Source organism: Peromyscus californicus, unplaced genomic scaffold (genome assembly GCF_007827085.1).
Source record: "Peromyscus californicus insignis strain IS unplaced genomic scaffold, ASM782708v3 Scaffold_21__1_contigs__length_65335640, whole genome shotgun sequence".
In the NCBI taxonomy this organism is placed as follows: Eukaryota; Metazoa; Chordata; class Mammalia; order Rodentia; family Cricetidae; genus Peromyscus; species Peromyscus californicus.
In genome coordinates this window covers 57269293-57293176 of record NW_026294514.1, presented here as the reverse complement: position 1 = coordinate 57293176, position 23884 = coordinate 57269293, and the positions used below count along the sequence as shown (strand labels likewise).

The 23884-nt window shown below is 47.2% G+C and overlaps 1 protein-coding gene across 1 annotated transcript; it reads left to right on the top strand.

Annotated features, from left to right (window-relative positions):
• The first annotated feature begins 621 nt into the window (after positions 1-621).
• Positions 622-22039, top strand: Asb1 (ankyrin repeat and SOCS box containing 1). The gene is made up of 5 exons (XM_052750408.1): positions 622-948; positions 4787-4928; positions 7565-7867; positions 14476-14861; positions 17055-22039. The coding sequence occupies exons 1-5, from the start codon at positions 900-902 to the stop codon at positions 17180-17182; spliced, it is 1008 nt and encodes a 335-aa protein (XP_052606368.1). The 5' UTR covers positions 622-899; the 3' UTR covers positions 17183-22039.
• The last annotated feature ends 1845 nt before the right edge of the window (positions 22040-23884 follow it).

Sequence of the window (23884 nt, the reverse complement as noted above, 5' to 3'; positions counted from 1 at the left end):
GAGCCAGTCGGGCACGAGGATATGTTGGGTACCTATGGGTTGCTAGCTCTCAGCTCGCGTGCCATGACCACACAAAGATGCAGTCAAGTCACAGCCATCGTGTTGGGGACTGCGGCCTCACCTCCACCTCACCGGACGGCAGGGCGCAGCCTCCCCGGTTCACTGGGGTCCTTCCCCTGCAAGAGAAACTTTCCCTAAGTCGCGACGGGGAGAATGGAAGGACCCGACGGCGTCCATGCTTAAGAGCTGTTGAGAATGTGGTGCACACGGTGTGACCCGTGTAAACTCGGGAGAGCTTGAGGAAAGCCACTCGGTCAACATGCCTTGCCAGGCTACAAACACCGCTGGCTCCATGGAGACATTCTGGGCTGCATTCACCTAACACCACTGGAGTTAAGGGACCGTCCGGAGCCGCACTGCAAGGACAGGCGGCGCGGGCCCAGGTCTCTAGACGACCTTCAGCCGCTGCGGGAGGCAGTGAACAGTCGGCTCGGCCGTAGACGGCCACGCCCACGTCCCGCCTTTTCCGTGGGCGGGGACAGAACCTGCCAACCAGGAGTTCCCGAGGCATGCAAATAAGCCTCCGCCCCCAGGGGAAAGGCGTTTCCCCAGACTTCCTGCTTCCTCCGTAGACGCCACTGCATAGTTTGGCCTTCCTCACTGACCGGCGGCGCTCAAGTCCGTTAGCTAGGCCGGAAGTGGAGACCCAAGCACCCTACCGGCAGAGCCGGAAGTGCGATAGGGAGGTGCAAACTGGCCGGAAGCCGAGCTCCGGACACGCCCACCTGCCGGAAGCGCCGGAGGTGTATCTCAAAACAGGGTTGCTCTTTGACAGGATCGCTGCGTAGGCGGACGGACGGGCGGTGTGGTCAGCGCGGAGGCTGAGGGCCGGAGTCGGCATGGCAGAGGGCGGGAGCCCCGAAGGGAGGGCTGGCCCAGGGCCCGCAGGTAACGTGAGCGGCGTGGGGTGGTGGGGAGGAGGGGGCGCTGCGTCTCGGGTCCAGTCAGAGTGGCCCTCGGGCGATCCGGCCCTGTGTCCTCCGTCCCCGTCGGCCAGGTCCGCGGAGCCGCACCCCGGGCCAGTAAGTGGGCGTCAGGCTTCGCGGGGCCCAGGGCGCGATCCCCGCTCTCGGCCTCTCGTGGACAGCCCCCCCCCCCCCCCGCGGCTTTTTTTTTCCAAGGTGGAGTTACAAGGCCAGGTGGAGTTGGCCTTGAAACTGCCACCCTGTTAGCCGATCCTAGTCTGCGATGACCCCAGCTGTGACATGGGGCACGGATCCTCTTCCAGGTCTGAGCGCACTGGTCGGGAAAGGTCCTCAGAGGTAGGCCCTCTGTAGGGCAGGCTCCTTTTCCTCATCCCGTCCGCCAGTCAGCGCATGGCCGAGATGGTGCATGGTAGCCCCTGTCTCCCCCCCACCCCCCTTTAACTACCGCGCTGTCCCCAGCCAGCCTGCCTGTGACACAGCGCTGACAGCGGCGGCGCTTGACCCACCTGCAGAGAAAGGCGGACGGTCGCCACCTGGCTTAGCATCTCCACTTCGCAGTGCTGCTACTGTGAGGCTGAGAATTCCCAGGAGAAGGAATTTCTGGTACGGAGTCTCCCACTGGGGTCTTTCTGAGACTGCCATGTGTGTCGTAGGTAACTTGCTGTGCCCATCTCTGGTTTTGGAGAGGCACTTGTTTTGTTCAAGGAACTCTCTTAGGTATCCAAAATCTCAGAAGGCCACACAAATGACAAACTCTTTTGTCGTTCCTCCCTCCATCTGGTCAACAAACTTTATTGATGGTCTACTGTTGGCTTAGCTCACCTGGGACTGTCAGGGTGACCTGAAAAGGCTGGACAAAACCTCTACCACCAAGAACTTTGGTTGGCATTGACTTTGTTCTCAGGGACAGACAAGATCTGTGAGTGGAGTCCCCTGTCACGCAGGTGTGTGAGATGGGTCAAAGGCAGTTATTTCTTAGTGTAGAGAAGGGTCCTGTGGAAGAAACAGTGGTGTTGGCCTCCTGCCTTCTCCTTTCAGTACCTGTTTTGTCAGCGTGTTTCCAGCTTGGGGTGGAGGGGAGGTCTTGAGTGCTATCTTGGGGGTAGTTGTGTTGTTATTGGATTAGATGATCAGACAAACACAAACTCCAAGTGGCCTTTGACTCTAGAACTGGGGGAGGTTCTGAAGGTGCCTTGGCCCAGGCTGGTAGTGTTGAAGATTGTGAGCAAAGGGAGGTCCAAAGACTTGATCAAGTCCTCTGGTGCCCGCTTGCTGACAGTTATCCCACACATCTGAATCTTCCCCAACTTTGGCTTTGAACTTTGATACCCATTGGTAACTGCATTGTACTTGCAATGGAGGGTCATGATTGAAGAAGGCCCTGGATAGGGCCTTAAAGAGTGGTTTCTAGGCTGGGCAGTGGTGGCACATGCCTTTAATCCCAGCTCTCGGGAGGCAGAGCCAGGAGGATCTCTGAGTTCAAGGCCAGCCTGGTCTACAGAGATCCAGGACAGGCACCAAAATTACATAGAGAAACCCTGTTTCGAAAAACAAAAAACAAAACAAACAAACAAACAAGAGTGGTTTCTTGCCCCATTCAGTGGACTTTCAGATCCTGGAGGGCAAGGACACTTACTCTTCACCTCGCTGTACCTTTAGGAAAGTCTTATATTCAGCAAAGACTCAAAGGACATTTTATTTGAATATGAAAACAACTTCAATATCTAGAAGAAGCCTGCTTTTGAAGGGACGTGCTTGGTCACATGCTAGGACACCATTACAGGGTGGGAGGTTTGTATCTCAGCAGTTAGAATTTGTGCTGTTTTTATAACATCTGTTGGTGCAATTTTTTTATAAGGCTTGTCAATCCCCTGGAGTTAAGTTTGGGCTGTGATACGAGCAAAGATGCAAGTGTTTCCAAGCAGGTGATTAATTATATAAATACTCTCCATTGACTACATCTTTCTCTCCACTTTTGATGCCTTGTTTTGTTGTTATTTGTTTTTGTTGTTGTTTAGTTTGGTGAAAGTTTTGTTATCTAGTATGGTAGAGTTTTTTTTTTTCATGCCATCATTCTTTTGTTTGTTTGTTTTCTGTTTTTCAAAGACAGGGTTTCTTTGGCTGTCCTGGATCTCATGCTGTAGACCAGGCTGGCCTTGAACTCACAGAGATCTGCCTGCCTCTGCCTCCCAAGTGCTGGGATTAAAGGTGTATGCCACCACTGCCCTACCCATTATTCTTGTTAAAACAAAAAGCAATTTTCCCTTATGTATATCTACAATTAAATTTTGGGATATTTTTGATATATCCAGTATCAAATTTCTGAAGAGACGGGCTACACTTGATTTATAGGTAACTTTGAGAATTTCTCTAATATTGAATCTTCTCATTCTAGTACATGGTATGTTTAGTTTTTCTATTTACTCCTCTCAATTTTTTGTTATATAGGCTGGATTTGTATTTGTGCATATATCTTTTAGTTTTCTTCTTTACTGAGGTATAATTTTTTTCTCTGTGTATGTGTGCACATGTATATGTGGAGGTCAGAGGTCATCATTTAGTGTTATCCTCACTCTGCACCTTACTTTTGAATCGAGGTCTCTCACTGCACATGGAGCTTACAGATTTGGATTTAGCTAGGTTGGCTGCTAGCCAGCCCAGGCATCCACAACCCTGTCTCTGCCTCCCCTACCCCCAGTAGAACTATAGGCATGTGCAGATGGTCTTGGCTTTTTATACGAGTGTTGTGGATCTGAGCTTAAGGGCTTGTGTTTGCATGGCAAGTACTACCAATTGAAACATCTCCCCATCCTCTTGAAGTGTAATTTTTATACAAAATGTGTACCTTTGAGATTTATTTCCTTTTCATTGCTATCCTAAAATAGGATAACTCTAAAGAAAAGAGACTGATTTAGTTCAGTCTTGGAGGCTGGCTACCATGGTGCAGGTTCTGATATAGGCTCCTCACCTTTCCTATGGCACCTCGAGGCAGGCAGCAGTGGGAGAACTGTGGTCTCCAGGCTAACCAGGAAGCCAGAGACTAGGTGGGACTGGTCTCAAGCTCTTATAATTACCCTCCAATGAGAACTAGCCAGGATCCCGGGAGAAATTCTTCAGTCCCGCAGGAAGGTACTTTCCCCTGACCTGTGACCTCGTGTGATGCCGCACTGGTTAAGGGTCTCTGTTGTCTCCCAGCACTAGCATACTGGGGACCACGCCTCTAACACATGGACCTCTGTGGATACAGTAGTACTCTGCTGAGTTGTTCTTATCTAGATACCCTTGTTGCTATTTCTCGGAGCAGCATGGTAGGGAACTCACCTACCTTCCAGGTAATAACCCTTGTTTGGTCCTTGGCTTTTGGCTAACCAGCTGTCTTTGTAGTAAAGGAGATGGCTACCATTCTCCTTTCAGATGCCCAAATTTAGAGGTGTTCTTACGTACTTGGGATAAATTAGAGTAGTTACAGGCTAGATTTTTTTTGGGCATAATATTTTAAATTTTAATTTGGTAGTACTTTTGGATCTTCTATGTTATGAAGTACTGTGGCTCATTGTTCCATTGTTCCCTAGTCCCTCACATTTTTTCTTTTCTTTTCAGAAAAAAATTCTTATCAGACTTGGTGTCAGAAATGTGTCAATTTGATAAGGGGAACTTTACAGCTTGCTTCTATGAATTATTTTCTGGGGATTTGAAAGTTCCTGTGTGGCCAGGGAGGAAGAGCCACTGCAGAAGGCCTCCCATTTGCTTGGCCTTGCTAATGGCCTCCCACACTGATAGGGGCCCTCTCTTCAGTGCAGGTCCTAACCTGAAGGAGTGGCTGAGGGAGCAGTTCTGTGACCATCCCCTAGAGCACTGTGAAGATACAAGGCTCCATGATGCAGCCTATGTAGGGGACCTCCAGACCCTCAGGAACCTATTGCAAGAGGAGAGCTACCGGAGGTGAGCATCCCTGCTGGGGCTGGTACCAGGCATCGGCCTGTGGGTCTTCAGGAGGCTGACATTTGTGGTTTGGATTGCAGGTAAGACTGATGCTACAGGACTACATCTTGATTTCAGAGGAGGAACAAAGGAAGAATTATTGGTGGCCAGATACTGGGGCAGGGGTCCCTGGGTCCAAGTCTGGCCCTGTGATTGACCCTTGTGTTTTCTGGCAGCTTGTTCTCGTTGGGCATTAGTTTCCTCAGTGTTTTTCTTGAAGACGGTGTTAGAGATGTCAGTAGTGGCCTTGCCCCTCCAAGCCCCCCATGACTCTTTAAAAAACAAAAAGGATGTTTTTTTATTTGAAACAGTCTCACCATGTAGCCTTGGTTGGATCAGAACTCATTATGTAGACCAGGCTGGTTTCAAATTCACAGAGATCTGACTGCCTCTGTCTCCTGAGTGCTAGGATTAAAGGTGTGTACCATTATACCTATTTTATTTATTTTAATTGTGTGTGTATGGGGGGGTGGGGGGGTATGTACATATAATTACAGGTGGCCACAGAGGCCTGAAGAAGTCATCGTTGGAACTGGGGATACAGGTGATTGTGAGCTACCTGATGTGGGTTCTGGGAATTGAACTCAGGTCCTCTGGGAGAGTGGCACATGCCCTTAACCATTGAGCCATCTCTCTGACCCTTTTCCTGTGACTCTTTATCCTGAGTAGTTCTTTTTCGACAGCCACTTTATTGACATTCATTTGATGTTTTCTTTTTCACTTCTCAGGTCTGTAGTGACCAGCCATAGGCCAGCTGACTTCCCACTATAGGGATATGGCGGCTGCCATCTCCTTTGTTTTCTTTTCCTGGCCTCTTGCCTCTTGATTACAAAACCCTTCCGGTCACTGAGTCCTGGCTCTTCCTTTAGAGCAGAGAGTCTTGCTGTGTCTCCCTGTGTGGGATGCTGGGAGAGCACCCATCATTCTCTCTGGAGGTTCCTTGAGTACGTTGTGTGAATGACGTCTTAACTAGATATTGAATACAACGGACACTGGCACTTTATGCTTCTGTGTTTCTACTTTGCCTTGAGGAGTGGATGCAGTTAATTGATGGAAGTCCCTGTAGGAGACCTACACTACTGCTTTTGTGTAGACAATTCCCAAGCAAAGGATTCCTAACCAGCCAGGAGTGTGTTCCTTTCTTATCCTTCTAATGTCTTAGCATTATTTCATAGAGCACATGTCAGTATTTAAAAGCCAAAACACTAGAGGGCTAGAGAGATGACCTAGCAGTTAAGAGCACTTGTTGCTCTCACAGAGGACCCAGATTCAATTCCCAGCACTCACACAAGACATCCTCTTCTGATTTCTGCAGGCACCAAGCATGCATGCGGTACAAAGACTATGTGCAGGCAAAACATTCATCCATGCAATAAAATGAATAAATCTAATAAAACCAAACACAGAAATTAAATTCATTTAATGTGTCAACCCTGAAAGACTTAAGTACACAGATATAGCAGTAGAATGAAAGAGTTCAGAAAAGTTCTTATTGTGCTCCCCCCTGCCCTCTCCCTGTCCCCTCTTCTCTCTTCTCTCTCTTCCCTTTTTCTCTTTTTTTCCCCACTTCTTCCTCCCCACTTGGCCCTTATGTAGCTTTGTAGCCCAGGCTGGCCTTGAACTCCTGATCCTTCTGTCTCTGCCTCCAGCTCCTGAGTTCTAGATTATTGACCCATGCCACCACACTGGCTCCTTTTTTCTTAAACTCAGGGCTCATGAATGTCCTCTTCCTTTAACATATTTTCTTTTGCTGTTTGTTTCTCTGGTGGAGAGTTCTGGAGGGTTCCTGGGCTTTATTAGCCCCTATCAGTCCATGTGTGACTGGAGGAGGAACACCAGGGCTTGCTTTAGTGAGACACTGCCTATGGCATGTTCCTTAGTTTCTGCTTCGGTCAGTGGACCTGGAGGGTCAGTGGACAGTGTAGCTAGTTATATGTGGTCATATTGTCTGAGAGCTGCGTCTGGGCAGTTTGGCGCCACTGCTGGCTGAGACTGCAGCCCTTGTAACCTTAATAATCTAGGCTCTCAGTTATTGTGGGTCAGGGTAGGAGGACAGAGATTACTACTACTGATTGTCTTTATCTGGAGAGGACTCCAGCCTTGGACCTTTAGAGGTGGTCACTAGTAAGAGGGTGTGCATGGCCCTGCCTGTCCTGCTCGTGTCCCCGATGGATCTATATGTGTTTTGTAGAGGAACAGGCTTTGGAATGTGGGTTAGGACTCTAAGAACTAGAAATCTCAGTGTTAGTGCTGATTATTCTGCTGAAGCCTCTAGTTCCCTTGTCAGTGGGCCCTGGATACCTCTTTTCTCTGCTCAAGTTCAGCAGCAGCAATTGTGGAAGCATTTCAGGACACAGAACACAAAGGGCTGGAAATGTAGCTCACGGGTAGAGTATTTGCATAGCATGTACAACATCCTGGGTTTGATCCTCAGCACCATGGGAAAGAAAACAGAACACAATGAAGGTATTCTAACCATGAGGATTGGCTACCTAAATGGCTGTCTTTCTTGGGAGCCTCTGCCAGGGTGAGAGGAGGGAGAACAGCTCGTTTGCCTAGGGTGACTCTCATAAACTCCCTGTCTTCTTCCCGTATAGCCGCATCAATGAGAAGTCTGTCTGGTGCTGTGGCTGGCTCCCCTGTACACCACTGAGAATTGCAGCCACTGCAGGCCATGGGAACTGTGTGGACTTCCTCATACGCAAAGGGGCCGAGGTGGACCTGGTGGATGTCAAGGGGCAGACTGCCCTGTATGTGGCTGTAGTGAATGGACACCTGGAGAGCACTGAGATCCTTTTGGAAGCTGGCGCTGACCCCAACGGCAGCCGGCACCACCGCAGCACTCCTGTGTACCATGCCTCTCGAGTGGGTAGGGATGACATCCTGAAGGCTCTCATCAGGTCAGTACTGCCGGGTCTGCAGCCATTTCTCCTTGTTCCTGTACTTGCATTTCCTGCCTTAGGAGTGTGCCTGTTAGAGGACTTGGAAGGACTGCTTCATTAGTGCTCTTCATTGCTTTCTGACCCATGATGCCTTACACTTTTAACAGTGTAAACTTTCAATGTAATTTACCTTCATTTATAGCTTTAGCCATATCCCCTAAAGTTTCTTAATCTTTAAATATTAAAAATGTTATCATGTGCATGCGTGTGTGTGTGTGTGTGTGTGTGTGTGTGTGTACTAGAGGTGGGCATCAGATCTCCTGGAGTTGGTACAGGCGGGTGTGTGTGTGTGTGTGTGTGTGTGTGTGTGTGTGTGTGAGAGCCATATGATGTGGGTGCTGGGAACTCAACTCTGGTCCTTCGCAAGTGCAGCAAATGCCTAACTTCTGAGTCATCTCTCCAGCCCCCAAAGCTTATTTTCTTCAATACCTGTAGTTGAGGTTGATTTCTTCTTTGTTCTTAGAGGTATGGAAGAAGATTCTGTAATAAAGTGAAGTTTTTCATTATTAATGCCGCTCACACACATTGTTGCAAATGCTTGCATGGTGTGTTAGCCTAAGTTCCTCTCTTCGGGATTCCCCTTTTTTCTTTGCCATCAGATCTGCCAAAATTTAGAGAAACGTGGAGTCTGTAATTACTGTTGTACCTTTTGTCAGTTGCCTCTGCTGCCTCTGCATTTCAATTAGGTTTGCTCTGAGTGCTGTGACTTAATTATATTAATGTTACAGTTACTTTTGTTTGAACCCGCTTGTGTTCTCTCTTTTCATATTTTCAGTAACATCTTTCTACCATAGATATCTTGTTCATCCCTTACTGTGGAGGCCAGCTAGTTCTAGGTTAGGCCAGTGTAGCTTAGCTAGCTAGCTATGAGTGAGAGTGTTTTGTATAGAAAAGAGCAAGTAAAAGTTCTGTTGTTGAAGACTGCCATCAGTGGGGTCAGATGAGTGAGCATTCTCGCCTGGTACAGAACGTGGTTTCTCAACCAGGTTCTGGAAATAGAGTCTTATATACTAATGAGCTATAAACTTGGTATGGGAGAAGATAAATGATCAAGGAGGTTTTAAATTGATAAATGATCAAGGAGGTGATAAAGTTTGGGCTTCAAAAAAATCATTTAAGGGTTTCTAGCATGATGATCTAAGCTACCTTAAATTCATGCCTTTGCATCTTAAAGAATTTAAGGCATTAATGTGGAAATGTTTTGTTTTGTTTTGTTTGAGATAGGGTTTCTCTGTGTAACAGCCCTGGCTGTCTTGGAACTTACTCTGTAGACCAGGCTGGCCTCAAACTCACAAAGATTTGCCTGCCTCTGCCTCCTGAGTGCTGGGATTGAAGGCATGCATCATCACTGCCTGGCTATGTTTTTGAATTTTTTATATTTATGTGTTTGTGTGTGTACATATGCACGCTCATGCATGTTCCACAGTATGACTGTGGAGGTCAGGGGACAACTTGTGGGAGCTGGTTTTCTCTCAGTTGTTTGGGTGTGTAGAGATAATAAAAGCAATAGAGAAATTTAGAAAATATTCAGGATTAAAATGAACTGGTTCCTGTTCAGTATATTTTTATAAGTTTCAAAGGCTGTCTTTCCTACAGCTCAATTGGTACCAGATTGTCACACTGTCACACCAAGATTGTAAACAATTTGGAAGACATGTCTCCCATGAAGAAGGAAGAAATAATTACTATGTGAGATGCAGATTTCCTTGTTAGTTGAAAAGTGCAGTGAGTGAGGTGGATCAGTTTCCTGCTTGTAGAGTGTTCTCCTCAGTGTCTTCAGGCCTGGGCTGCCTAAAGAAGCACTTTTGATTCCAGGTCCTTTGGACAGACACCTGAAGTGCTAGAGAACCATTATGAAGCAGGACAGCTGGCTGAGACTGTTGGCCATCTGTCGTGTAGGCAGGGACAATGATGTTATTCCATCTTCTCTGGATCCTGACTATTAGGTCCCCACATGTTGAGTCCCCTCATCATTGCTTCCTGTATGTTGTCATTTCCTGTTTCAAGTGAAATACTCAGGTGATGACACAGTTTGTGAGACACACAGAACTGTCTGGGGCCAGGGAGGGCTTAAGTAGACAGGTGACAGGTGACTGTTTGCCTACTTTAGAGGCTCCTACTGGGCAGGAATCTTGCAGACGTGAGTCCTGCTCTCGTTGACTATTACTCCCGCTTTCCTTTCTGATCCTTTGATGACAGTGGTGTCGGGATTTTCGTTGTAAAGTTGCTCCTACCTTTGTAATTTGTATTTTGTGGGGAGACGTTTTGCCCCCATATATATGCCTTGTGCTTCATCTCAAATTTTTATTTGTTAGTGTAGACTTAGGGTTTCTTACCTTGTTCAGGGGGAGTTACAATCCATCATTGTTGCTTACTTTGATGATCACATTAATGTTACTGGTGATTTAAGCCAGCTCTGTGTTCTTTTGACATGTCCTTACTGTTTTGTGAGCAGTTCCTTACGTTCTTACATAACAGGATAGTCTAAGCTCAGGTAGACTTTCCTGAGTCGGTCCTGGAATAAGTCCTCCCAGAGTCCAGTCTTCTTTCAGTGAAGAAACAAAGATCTAAGCTGGGCAGAGTAGCACATGCCTGTAACCTAGCTATTTGAAAGCTTGCCACCAGACTGTGTAACATAATGAGACTCTGTCTCAAAAAGAAAAGAAACCAAGATCTGAAGTACTCTCGGGAGTGTGTTCTACTCTGGAAGCATTGTTCCATCCCTGGAACTGGGGGCGCGTGTCCCTATCACATTTCTATTCCCGTTATACAGTGACTGGAGTTAATCTGCATCTCTTACTGCCTCCCCTCACTCCTCCTTGCCCCATTTGGGCTCCACTGTCTTATGCCAAGCCCCTGTCCTTAGCAGGTACCTTGCTCACTTTGTCAGGACTCTGCCCCCTGAGCCAGATTGCCCTCCTTGTTGTAGCTGGCTGACCCCTGGTTAGAGTAAAAGAGATAGGTAGTTTGTACTTGACCTCAGACAGCTCTAAATGCCATATATTTGGGTGTCTGTGGAGCATACCAAGGGCAGGCGAAAAAGACTGGCTGTGGGTCCTTCAGCACCTGCACCTGGTGAGAGATAGTCCTCCCACCTGGACTGTCCTTGGGAGTCAGGAATGGTCAGCTCTAGGAATCACTTTCTAACTGCTGTGCCCCTGCCTCCTGGGCGGGGCCGCATGATGCTGCCCTGCTGGCAAGCCATGCTTCCTGTCGTAGGTCCTTAGGTTCTTGCAATTGAATCTGATGCTGGAGTATCCCTGCCATTCCCTGAGCCTGAATGTTAGACTGTCGGAAAAGAGGACTCATCATGTCGGGAGCACAGCATGGCTGACCAGCTGTGGATGCACTTGGGTTTGTTGGTTCCTCTTTGCTCTTAGGTTTCAGTGGTTGCTTCACCATGTGAAGTGTTTACATGGCTCCAACTGTGGTCTGTACAAAAGGTGTATTGAAAAGGTCTAGCCTCTAACCTTGTCTCGTTGTCCTGATCTGTCCCTCCCCTCCAGGTAAGCAGTTAGGTCTGTGATTTGTCCTTCACTATTACAAATGAGTAAATGCATGTGTGTGGCTGAGTAGTTTATGTTTACACATGGCAGACCTGTAAAATAAGTATATACGGCACACATTCTTATCTCACCTTTCTCACATATTCATGTGCTGTGGAGGACATTCCAGAGCAGTATAGAGCAGTATTCCTCCTTCCTTCCCTTCATAGCTTCTCAGTTCTGCTTCTTAGGGGTAAACCAGTCGGTCCCTGTTGGTGGTTTCCTGGCTCAGCTGGTAGGAACAATGCCTTAATGAATTGCTTTGTGCACACATCTTAGCTTTGCAAATGTGTCTTGGGAACAAGTCCCAAGAAGTGTGACGGATGAGTTCAAGGGTAAGTGCATGTGTAATTTTGATAGAATTGCCAAATTTCTCTCCACAGGGATTGCTCCATTTCAGTTGCCATAGCAGTGAGTGATAGTTTTGTTTCTGTTACAGCACAGCCAGTCAACATGGGGAGCTTTCCAACCCTACAGGCACAAAGTAGAATCTTAGGGTACTTTACAATTCAACAGCATTTTATTTATCCGTGTGTGTGTGTGTGTGTGTGTGTGTGTGTGTGTGTGTGTGTGTGTGTGTGAGAGAGAGAGAGAGAGAGAGAGAGAGAGAGAGATGGGCACTTCATGGCATGGGTGTAGAAGTCAGAGGACAACTTGCAGAAGTTGGTTCTTTCCTTCTGAAGTGTGGGTATCGGGGATTGAACTCAGACCATCAGTCTTGACAACAAGGGACTTTACCCACTGAACCATTTCACCAGCCCCAGGTGGCAAATTTGACCTAAATAATGGCCCCTAGTTTCCATATGGTTTTATAGTTATGTAGCACGAATTGCTAGAAAGTCTTGTTAATAAAATCAAACCTGAAGCCAGGTATTGGGGTGAACGCTGGAGATCAGAGAAGCAGAACCAGCCACAGCCACCTCACCTTGCCAGTTCCTCAGCTGATCCTGTTTCCTCAGACTGGAAGCCTCTGAGGCCTCATCCAGAATCAATCTCAGCTGAACTGCTGCTCAAAAGCCTAAAAGCTTAACCAGCCAAAAGCTTCTAGTTTCTGGTCTTCACGCCTTATATAACTTTCTGCTTTCTGCCATCACTTCCTGGGATTAAAGGCTCACTTCCTGGGATTAAAGGCGTGAGTGCCACCATTTTCTAGCCTCTGTATCTAGTGGCTGTTCTGTTCTCTGAGCCCAGATAAGTTTATTAGGGTGCACAATATTTTGGGGAACACAATACCACCGCATAGTTACTTGTAAATTCTGATCTATTTGGAATTAATCTTGTGTGCACTGTGATGAATGGACTCAACTTTATCTTTTCCCATATGGATTTCCAATTGTCCTAGGGGAAAAAGTATGAAAAAGTTCACCCTTCCCCTTTAAGATAGTTCCTTACTGTGCATACTTAGTTTCTGCTTGCAGTTGGGTCTGTTGTAAGATGTTTTGTGTGTTTACATGGGTCTGCTGGCTCGTCCACATGCTCCTGTTACATAGTTTTATAGATCTTTATACCAAGCCCTTCTTATGGTGGAGCTATTTCCTCTGCGTTGTTGCTTTGCTTTTCATCTTCCAGATGAACTTTAGAACCAACGTATATAGTTCCAGGGTCCTTTGTAGTTAGCTTCAGTAGTTCAAGAACAGTGTTTTCATTCATAAAATTGACTTAGGGAAAAGTCATGTTATTCTGAGCTTCTTCTAGTGTTTGATGTGACTTTCCATTTTCTTAGGTCTGCTCCTGTAACTCTGAGTTGTTATCTTTATGCTGTATAGATCATTTTAAAAATTATTTTGCTGCCATAAGGGCTATTGCTCTTCTTCCTAATCTTTAAACTGGGCTTTTGTGTGTGTGTGTGTGTGTGTGTGTGTGTGTGTGTGTGTGTGTGTGTATGTATGTATACGTGTGTGTGTGTGTGTGTGTGTGTGTGTGTGTGTGTGTGTGTGTGTGTGTATGTGTGTGTGTGAAGGCTGTCATTTCACAGTCTGCTACTTTAGTGAATTATCTTACTGCTTGTTGTTTATTCATTCCTTGTAGGCCTCTTTGGATTTTGGAATCCTTTCCTCTGAGCCTAGAAAAAGGTCTATGTCTTCTTTCCAGTCCTGTTTCTCTGACTGCCTTCCTTTGCCAGTTACACTCCTGTTTGCAACATCAGTGACAAGAGGCCAGCAGGTGGAGGGTCTGTGTTGTGCTTCCCTTGGAGCAAGGGGCACCTCTAGTCCTTCCTTGTGAAATAAGATGATGGTTTCTGGCTTGAGAAAATGTATTTTATCATTTTTAAGGAAATAGCTGTCACTTTCTATTTCATAGAGTATTTTAAAACATGCATAACAGTTGGCTTTTGCCCTTTTTGCATTATTAGTGATAATCAGTATTTTCTTTTAGATTCATTAATACAATATATTATAACATTATGAGTTTTTGGTACACTGCTTTCTAAATATATGTTCGGATTTTCTTTGTTATAATAATTTTTTGCTTATTGAAGATTTTGAAATTGAGTTGGGTTATTGTATTAGTTTTACAATACATTTGAAAGTTTTTCTTCTCTTACCTCTGAAATTGTAGTCTTGGAATTACTTTATTTTTAAAGATCTGAAAGACTTCCCTTTGGAATTGGTGTGCAGGAAGTACTGATACTTTAGTCATCCTGGGTCATCCTTTAGTCATCAGGGAGATTAGTTTCCTATCCTTCTTAATACCAAACTCTGTAGTCTCGGCACACAGACAACTTAAAATACAACTCTTCTGTAGGTGTGTGTAACTGCTGGAATCTATTGTCTAGGCAGTAAGGACAGGAAAGTGACTGTGCATGTTCACTATAGGCTGAGTTTTTCCCTCAGTACTTTTGACTTGTAGTTAGTTGAGTCTTTGGGTACAGTGCCTGCAGATAGAGAGGACTGGCAGTGTTTGTGACCTGTACAGTCTCCAGAGGCTCCCCATGTGACTGTTGAATGCCTTCCTTGGGGTGCTGGACATTCTTTGTGGTCTGAGTTTGACTTATTATGACTTATTTTTCTCTTCCTATAGGTATGGGGCGGATGTTGATGTCAACCATCACCTGACTCCTGACACCCGGCCCCCTTTCTCAAGGCGGCTTACTTCCTTGGTGGTCTGCCCTCTGTACATCAGTGCTGCCTACCATAACCTTCAGTGCTTCCGGCTCCTCCTGCAGGCTGGGGCAAATCCTGACTTCAATTGCAATGGCCCTGTCAACACACAGGAATTCTACAGGGGCTCCCCTGGGTGTGTCATGGATGCTGTCCTGCGCCATGGTTGTGAGGCGGCCTTCGTGAGCCTGCTGGTAGAGTTTGGAGCCAACCTGAACCTGGTGAAGTGGGAATCACTGGGCCCAGAGGCAAGAGGCAGAAGGAAGATGGACCCTGAGGCCCTGCAAGTCTTTAAAGAGGCCAGAAGTAAGTGGCCTGAGCTCAGTGCTGTCCCGTGGTCTGGAGTTGATTGAACCAGTGAGATGTAAAGTAACTAAAAGGAAGACGGCCTGGAGGAAGGGCTCAGCTGGCGAGAGCACTGGGCCAGGCTCACAGCTGCCCATGGCTGCAGTTCAGGAGGCCCTCCTCTGGTTTCTGCGCGCACTGCATGTGTGGTGCCCGGACATACGTGCATGCAGAACCCCGTACACATGAGAACAAATAAGTAAATCTTAAATAACAAAACAATAACCCCTCCGAAAGGAATTCCAGCCAAGCACTTGATGAGAGCCCTCGGTCGGGACCAGTAGTTCTCCAGAGGACAGCCTTGGGTGTTTCGCCCTCTTCCCTCCCTCCTCCCTCCCTCCCCAGGGCTGGGATTGCAGTGTGGGCCACTCCTCTCCATTTCTTTTTTTTTTTTTTTTTTTGGTTTTTCGAGACAGGGTTTCTCTGTGCAGCTTTGCGCCTTTCCTGGGACTCACTTGGTAGCCCAGGCTGGCCTCGAACTCACAGAGATCCGCCTGGCTCTGCCTCCCGAGTGCTGGGATTAAAGGCGTGCGCCACCACCGCCCGGCCCCTCTCCATTTCTTTGGGAGAGCGAGTCCTTGTGCTGTCACGGCAGGTACTTTACCCTAAACTCTCCCCAGCCCTGGATGGTTATTTTGACATTCCTAAACTCCTAAAGCTGATAACCAAAGATCCACAGAAGTAGATGTTTGCTTTCAAAGTTCTTAGAATTATATTCTCTAACTTTTTTGCTCTGATTTTTGACCCCATTCTTAGCTAATGGTTTCTTTTTCACATTTTTTCCTTTTCATTTTTTTCCCCTTAATTTCTTAGATCATTGTACCACGTGATGGGTTTCATGTCATTTTCTTTAAAAATATTTTTAATGTATCTATTTATATGTGTGTGAGAGAAGCATGCACATGCCATAGCATGCATGTAGAAGGCAGAAGACAACTTACAGGAGTCCACTCTTTCTTTCTGCCACATGGATCCCACGGGTTGGTAAGCGTGGAAGTAGCATTCTTCCCTCCGAGCCCTCTGGTTGGCCCATCACGGTGTTTTCACTCATGGGTCGTTATGTTTCTTTCTTGCTCATGTTTGCCTGTCACTTGTCGCCAGGCCGGGGGTAGCTCAGCAGGAATGCAACCACATTTGCCTTCTCTGCCCTTCTTACCCCTGCCTTTCTCTTCACATGTATTTTTCTCTTTTTAAGATTTATTTATTATGTAAACAGTGTTCTGCCTGCCTGTATGCCTGCACACCAAAAGAGGGCACAAGATCTCATTACGGATGGTTGTGAGCCACCATGTGGGTGCTGGGAATTGAACTCTGGTCCTCTGGAAGAGAGCCAGTGCTCTTAACCACTGAGCCATCCCTCTATCCCCTCTTCACATGTGTTTTAATGAAGTTATAAGCTCATTTTCTAGAGCCCTTTCTTTTTCAGTTCCACTCAAATAGCCTTAGAGTGAGTTGTGTGGTAATCCGTTTTTGTTAAAATGAAATCTGGAGTTTGCTTATTTGTGTAATGGGATTTGCCAAGGAATTGCTAAGTCAGTGTCAGGAGAGTTTGAACTTTACCTGTGCTTGCATTTGCTGTCAGTACCCTCTCTGGAATTCAGAAATCAACCTGTGTGTCTGTCCATTTCCTGCTGTCTTGTCAGAGGACATCTGAATTGATTGTCCTCGCTCCCTTATTTCTCGAAGAACATTGATATCAGTGTGTTTTTGTCGTCTATACCCATGCCAGTTCACGGAAACGTGTTCTTGGTCAGCCTTTCTCTAAGTTGCAGGCTGACGGCCAGGTGGGAAGCAGACTGAAAGAATGAAGCTGCTTGTGTCCACAGCTTTTATTGTCACCTTCTCCTCCTGAAGCAGGGGTTTGGCTGTGTCTCTGAACTGGAGCAGGACTGTCAGCCTAGTCTCTGAATTCAAGTCCTGCACACTTGGTGTCCCCAGGCCTCCTTGCCCCTGCTGGGACAGAGCAAGAGTGCAGGTCATTTGCTCTCATCTGTGGGCTCTCCTGTGGGCAGGTTAGATGGAACAGATGGCAAGGCCTCCTTGCCTCTGGGACCTCCTTGGCTCTGAGATTAGGAAGTTGTGTCCACTGTGGTTGGTCAGCTTTGGGCCTTTAGAACTAGGCTAGACTAAACCTTTTCCCTTCACACTCTCCAGGTATTCCCAGGACCTTGCTGAGTTTGTGCCGTGTGGCTGTGCGAAGAGCTCTTGGCAAATACCGACTGCATCTGGTTCCCTCGCTGCCGCTGCCAGACCCTATAAAGAAGTTTCTGCTTTATGAGTAGGATTCAGATGCAGTGTTGGCTGCCGTGAGGACTCCGATCATCTGCGGTGAAGTTGACACAGACTCCTGCATACTGTGAACTGGGTCCTGCGCTGCCGGCTTGTTCCCTGGCTGTCTGTGAAGATGAAACGTTGGATTGTGGTTCCGTCTCAGGTGCTTGGGCCATCGAACACTCCTTGAGTCATCGTCAACCGAGAGGCGCATACAAACTTACTTTTGTTCTTCAATATCTCTGTTTTGGATTTGTACTGTTATATGTTAATGAAATGGGCTGTGAAATGTGTGCAGTGTGGGGTGAGTTTGCAAGCCTCGTGGTAGCCCTGGTGGGGAAAGCTTGTATTTTCCAGAGTTATGCTTCTATTTATGTTCCTACTTTGCAATTGGATTGTTCTCTTAAGTTCTGATATCCAAACAAGAAGTTGTGGTAAGAAAACATGCAGGGAGCAGAGATGCAGTTCCTGCACTTGCTAGTCTGTTTTTCTGCCCGCATTTGTCTGTCTGTGCTGTCAGATGCATAGCCCTTCTTGCCGCTGCCACACCCTCTCAGGAGTATCTTCCTCCAGGATGGTTTCTTGGCTGCAGACACTGCCTCCAGGGAGGTCCCAGCACAGCCTCTGCAGTGTAGCACCTGTCCTGGTAGGGTTTTCTGATGGATGTCTCACCCTGGGGATCTTCAGATTGTGATTCCCTTTAGGAGGCCCACCTGGAACTAGCTGGGAAGTGACCGCCCACATTCAGACCAGGGATCATCCCAATAGCACTCACTGCCAGTCCTCCCAGGATAAGATGACACTGGGGTGCTCCATGCAGAAAGTGGGAACTGTATCGGCCACCTGGGTGGCTCCAGGCTCCAGCTGCTTGGTGCCCACCAGGCTGTTCCTCCCTCTTTCTGGTCCAGTGCCTTTGTGGGCACTCCTAGAGCTCTTTCCCCGTCTTGCCCAGGGTTGTTGGTGAGCGAGAGAGATGAGCTTGTTGCAGGTGTGAGGGTCATGTGCACGTGGGTCAGGAACTATGCATTACCTTGAGCATCCTCAGGTTGCTCCTGTTTTGGTAAAGTTGTATTTTGTCGTTTTGAGCCTCTTAGGACTGTTGTATGGATCTGTGCTGATTGTAGACTTGAGAATATTTAGGCACAAGCAGATGTTAAATCTGTTTAGATTTTGGCCGTAAAAGAAATCTAACTTGTAATGATACTTTACTGTTGTACCATTGTGTGGCTTAGCTGACCAGACGGACAGTGATGGTCTTTGTATTTTGTGGATGGATTTCCAAACCCCGTCCTAGTGTCTCAGAATGGCCCTGTGCAGCAGCAGCAGCACCAGCCGATCCAAATGCACTACATGGAGTTCTAGTGGGCCTTGCCCAGCCCTGGCCAGTGAGTACTGTCTCTGGGGAGAGAGTGAGCTGGGCCGGAGCCTGCTCCTCCCCAGCCTTCCCCAGCTGTTCTGTAGGTGGCCCAGGCCTCAGCTCTTCACTGGGCCATGAGTAGCTTCCCCTGTGCTAGGCTTTTCAGAATCTCAGCACTGTGAGGTTCTGCTGCTTGTTCAAAACTTCCAGCTGGTGAACCTGAATGTGAAATGGCATTGGTGCTGACTGAGGACATTCTTCCTTGTTTCCAGTAGCACTGTGAAAGCACCACGTTTGGTTGTTACCAAGGATGAGGTACAGGGTAGGAAAGAGCAGCACTATTGCCGTGAGCAGCTCCGGTTCATGAGAGGCACCATGGGAAGTTGATGTGGCCTTGGTGAGGACTGCCGCTTTACTTGGCAGACTTGAGCTCTTGAGTACCTGGGTATCTAGCATGCAAATGTGTCAGACCTGATGAAACTACTGCCTTCTGGTTGAGCTGGCCCTGCTCAACCAGAGGGAAGGAGCCTGAAGGCTGTCCCTGCTCATCGGAGGGGTGTCTGTGTGATGGTTGCTATTCCTGGGGTGGCCTCTTTATTTAAACAGAGGCTTGTGCCTTGAGTTAGCCAGGCAGGCTGGAGTTTAGCTAGTGCTGATGCCTCAGAATTTGGTGTGCTTTTAGACATATTTCCAGAAATCTACCATTGTCATACATTTTGTAGCTATTTTACTTGTAATGTTTGCTTGCTTGCTTGCTTGCTTTATTTATTTATTTATTTATTTATTATTTATTTATTTATTCATGCTCTTCTTCCATAAAAGGGCTTAAGGTGGAGATTCTTTTTTTTTTTTTTTTTTTTTTTAAGATTTATTTATTTATTGTGTATACAGTGTTCTGTCTGCACACCAGAAGAGGGCACCAGATCTCATTATAGATAGTTGTGAGCCACCATGTGGTTGCTGGGGATTGAACTCAGGACCTCTGGAAGAGCAGCCAGTGCTCTTAACCTTTGATCCATCTCTCCAGCCTCCTCTTGTTTTGTTTTGATACTAGGTAAATTTAGACGAAAATACTTGTTAGGTAGGTAATTAGCAATTTTCAAATGTTGACCATTTCTGTTGTTGGGCTTAAGGACCATCAGTTTCAGAGTTTTCCCTCTGCTCTTTTGTGCATGATTTTTCAATATAAAACTTTTTCTGAAAGAAAAAGTAATGACTATGGTTCTGAGCAGAGGAAAACATGCCTGAGAGCTACCCTGCCCTGCCCTGCCCTGCCCTGCCCTGCCCTGTCTCAGCCAGTTCCTGGGGCTGTGCAGGCCCCACTGCGGACAGGAGGACCTTCCCGCTGTGCTGTTCAGTGGACTCTAGTGAGGTCCTGTGAAAGTCGACACAGGCGAGGACTTTGGGAGTGGGCTCTGTCACGCGGGAATGACCTCGAGGAAGTGCACTTACGGTGGTGACAGTGCTGAGAGCCGGAGGTCTGGAGATGCAGGGCTGACCTCTGGTGAGGCCCACAGCTCTCATCCCAGGAGAGCTGTGCAGGGGGAAGGCTAAGGACAGCATGTAATACTCGAGGAAATCACATTTCCTTAGCTGACTGGATTGTCTTTAGTCTGCCTTCATCTCTTCCTGACAAATAACGGAATGTCCGCTTGAAGGTGGTGGTGCGGGGCTAGGTCTTTGCATTTAAATCACTCTTGATTGCAATCCACAGAAGGTTTTTGGTTTTTTCCAAGTTTGCTTGTTGCTGAAATCCTGGCACAATCGGGTGGTAGTGGATGTTACAAACTAATGAGAAGTTTTGGGATCTTAAATAGCCTGCCTGCATGGTAGTGAAAGACATTGCAGCTTTCCCACTGCCTGGGGTCCAAGGGTAATCTCTAGGATCACTGCGAATGGCCTGAGAAGTCTGGATATGCTTTTGATGGACCTCTACCACCCCAAATTCATGAGGCCACCCACAGGAAGTCAGTGTGACCTTTTTGGTGAGGAGTGCTTGTCCCCCACTCAGGCCTTGGGAACCAGTGGCACCAAGGATGCTAGAAGAGCCATTACTGCTTGCCCACTGGGCACTTGGTGACTAATCCCGGCCTGAGGGGTCTAATGACTTTCCTTCATCACAGTGGTTCCTGGAAGTGCCTCTTGGCGTGGGAGCTCCTTTCTTGCCCTTGCTCATTTCCACCTCGCTGCTCTCCTTCCCACACCCCTTGTGTGCAGTAAAGTGGTGGGTACATGTGCATAACTGATTTGGGACTTGCGGTCATTCCAAGAAGGCCCCACAGATGGGAACATACAAGTTTTGAAGTGGACAGTGATTTGTGGAGCATTTGCTATACGCTCTAGCCTGACAGGATGATGAAGTGAGGAGGATCCAGGGGAACTTCCATGCCTGACACTCAGTGTCAGGAATGCACCCCGATCCTGTGCATGTGAGGCGAGCACTCTACCGCTGAACTGTGTCTTCAGCCTCTTGGTTTCTTAGATTAACCAAGTAATGGGAGGATGTTTGCAAATCTGACTTGAGCTGGGCCTGTGAGAACATAGCTTGCTTGTCCGTGCAGCCAGCCCTGCTCTCCCTGCAGTGTCTGCCCAGCTTCCGCTGCTGCTGCTGGTGGTGTTGGGCGTGTGCAGTGTCTGCGCTGGGGTCTGTGTGCTTGTGCTGCAGACATACTCACTACCACCCTCTTTCCTAATTGGGGTGAGTGTGTGTGCTTGTTTGCAGTGGCCAGGACAGATTGTTTTTGCCCTTGTGCCTAGTTAAGAGCTTTCAAAAATACAATGACATTTTTGATATATTGTTATAATAAATGCTTTATTGCTCTCTGATTTCCTTCCAAAATGCCTTAATTTTGTGGCCTGTGTCTCATTGGGTAGAAGCTTCCTCCACATGCAGTCTTTTATTTGCATTCATTCATTCATTCATTCAGTCAGTCATTCAGTCATTGTGTGTGATGTGTATGTTTGTGTGTGCACACATTCCTGTGTAAGCTGTGGTGTGGATGTGGAGATCAAAGGACAACTTATGGGAGGTGGTTCTCTCCTTCTACCCTGTGGGTTCCAGGCATTGAACCCAGATAGTCACATGGTGGAAAGTGCCTTTATCCTCTGAGTCTTGTTACCGGCCCCCATGTGCAATTGTGTGCACAGTTCGAGTAGAAAGGACTGACTCCTGCAGTTTCCTGTGACTGCAGAGAAGGCTCTGACGCAGGAGCTTACAGCTGTTCGGGAGATCTTGGGGCTGCAGAGAGGAACCCATAGTGTTGCCCAGGATTAAACTACCTAGCACCCTGTTTGACCTGGTGGCTCTAGTTCCTGGATTGAAGAGAGTTGCATCTCACAGCTTTCCAGCCAGTAGCATTGTACAGTGTTCTGTGCTGTGCGGACGTGGTGGACACTGCCATTTTCTGTCCCATGTTATATGTGACTTATTTTGCCTGTTTGACGGTAAAGATGTGCAATTTGAGATAAGCCTGGAGAGAATGAACTGAATAAAGGTATTCCTTCATCTTGAGTGTCTGGCTCCCTGGCATGCCCTCTGTGTCTTCTCTTTCAGAGGTTGTCTCCATTTCTTAACACCTGATCAACTACTGAAAGGAAACAAGGTGTCCCCAGCCCCTCTCCACCTTCCTTCAACCATTTGTGCAGCAGAGGCTGCCTGTCATGGATGGGTGGATGAATTGTCCATCCATCTCCATCTTCCATGTGGAACTATTTTTGTGAGACAGGGTCTCATGTAGCCAAGGATTACCTTGAACTCCCGATCTCCTGCTGGGATCACAGGTGTGCACCACTGTGCCTGGCCTCATAATGCTACTGTTTAGTTTGGAGGCTGGACGCTTTGACTCACACCAATGAAAGCTGCATAATTCAATCACTTGTGTGATTCAGTGTGACTATTTACCATTCCTTCTTTCTAATCCCCTTGACATGACAGAAGTGGATGCCTTTCAAGAAAATGGATGAATGATAACTCAGACAGCCTGAGAATACAATACTATAATAGAGACAAGGGAACATAGAGAATCTGAGCTCCTGGAGTTCTGGAACTGACAGTTCTGGTGCCTCCGAAGTGTTTGAGGGGCAGAGTGAAACAGGAGGACTGGCCACCAGCCTTCTAAGAAGCAGGTAGCCCCTGCCCACCACACACCTGGCAGCTGAACCCCCTTCAGTCTGCAGGACTTGCAGCTCCATAATGCTCTTCAGGCAGAAAGTGCAGCAGCAAGAGGCTTCTCTGAAAAGTCACCTCAGCTCCAAAGGAAAGACCTCAGATACCCGTGCAGTATGTGGCCACAGAAGTGACACCTTTCAGAGGACTCCAGTGAGAGGGTCCTGAGAACCAGGCTTCAGTTTCCAGATCACCAGGGAAGGCTTGTGTTAATGTCAGGAAGATCGCTGTGATCTCAGACTGCAGAACGGCTGGTGTGGGTAAACAGTGGCTGCACAAGGTGCCGTGAGCAAGCGGCATGAGAGACCATGGGACTTCTGATTCAAATTTTTGAAGGGAAGTTATTTCCAGGTCAATTAAAAGCTACTCTGAAAGACTTAGGAACTCTAAAAGTTTAGGAAATTACTTGAGGATATTCTTCAAAATGAGGGAGTAAAGCCAAGAAGGAGGAAGGCTTACAGAGGAAACCGAGGTTCCAAAATAAAAAGAGAAGGCACCAGGCATGTGGGATGTTTGCTCAGTCTTCAGCATTGGACACTGGACGCCACAATTATTGATAAGTATTGATAAGTACCACAATTATTGATAAGTATAACATAACAATGGAAACTAGCTGAGCAAGGAAAAGTCGACACAATAGAAACCACCATGACAGCTGTGACGCGTGTGTAAGTGTTCCTGACGGAAGGATTGTTGCATAGAGCCGTACCAGCAAGTCTAGTCATGTCAGATGGTGGTGATGGAAGATGGAGGATAAACGTGTTAGTGGAAGCTAAACAGTCCCCGTTGTATACAGAGAGGGGTGAGGAGTCACCCCAAAGAGAGAAAGGCTGAGAATTAGTATAGTAGAAAACAGCCAAGAGAACATGAAGTAGAAGGGACAGTGACAAAGAGCAGAAATTTACTAGACATACCCCAAATATATAACAGAGTCCAGAATTACTGCCCCTAAAGAAAAAAAAGTGTGCATGTGGGGGTAATCCTAGATAGTAGACAAGAAGACATAGACACTGAAACATTTTTCAAAGGAGTGTCATGTATGGCCTGGAGAGTTGGCTCAGCAGTTAAGAGTACTGACGGCTCTTGCAGAGGACCCTAGGTTCAGTTCCTAGCATCCATATAGCATCTTACAACCATCTAACTGCGGTTCCAAGGGATCTGATGACCTCTTCTGACCTCTGTGGGTACCAG

Excerpts from the sequence above, each read along its gene's own strand:
- Asb1 (XM_052750408.1), top strand. The coding sequence starts at position 900 with ATGGCAGAGGGCGGGAGCCCCGAAGGGAGGGCTGGCCCAGGGCCCGCA. Across the intron at positions 4,929-7,564 it reads CAAGAGGAGAGCTACCGGAG|CCGCATCAATGAGAAGTCTG; the intron begins GTGAGCATCCCT and ends CTTCCCGTATAG. Across the intron at positions 7,868-14,475 it reads ATCCTGAAGGCTCTCATCAG|GTATGGGGCGGATGTTGATG; the intron begins GTCAGTACTGCC and ends CTCTTCCTATAG.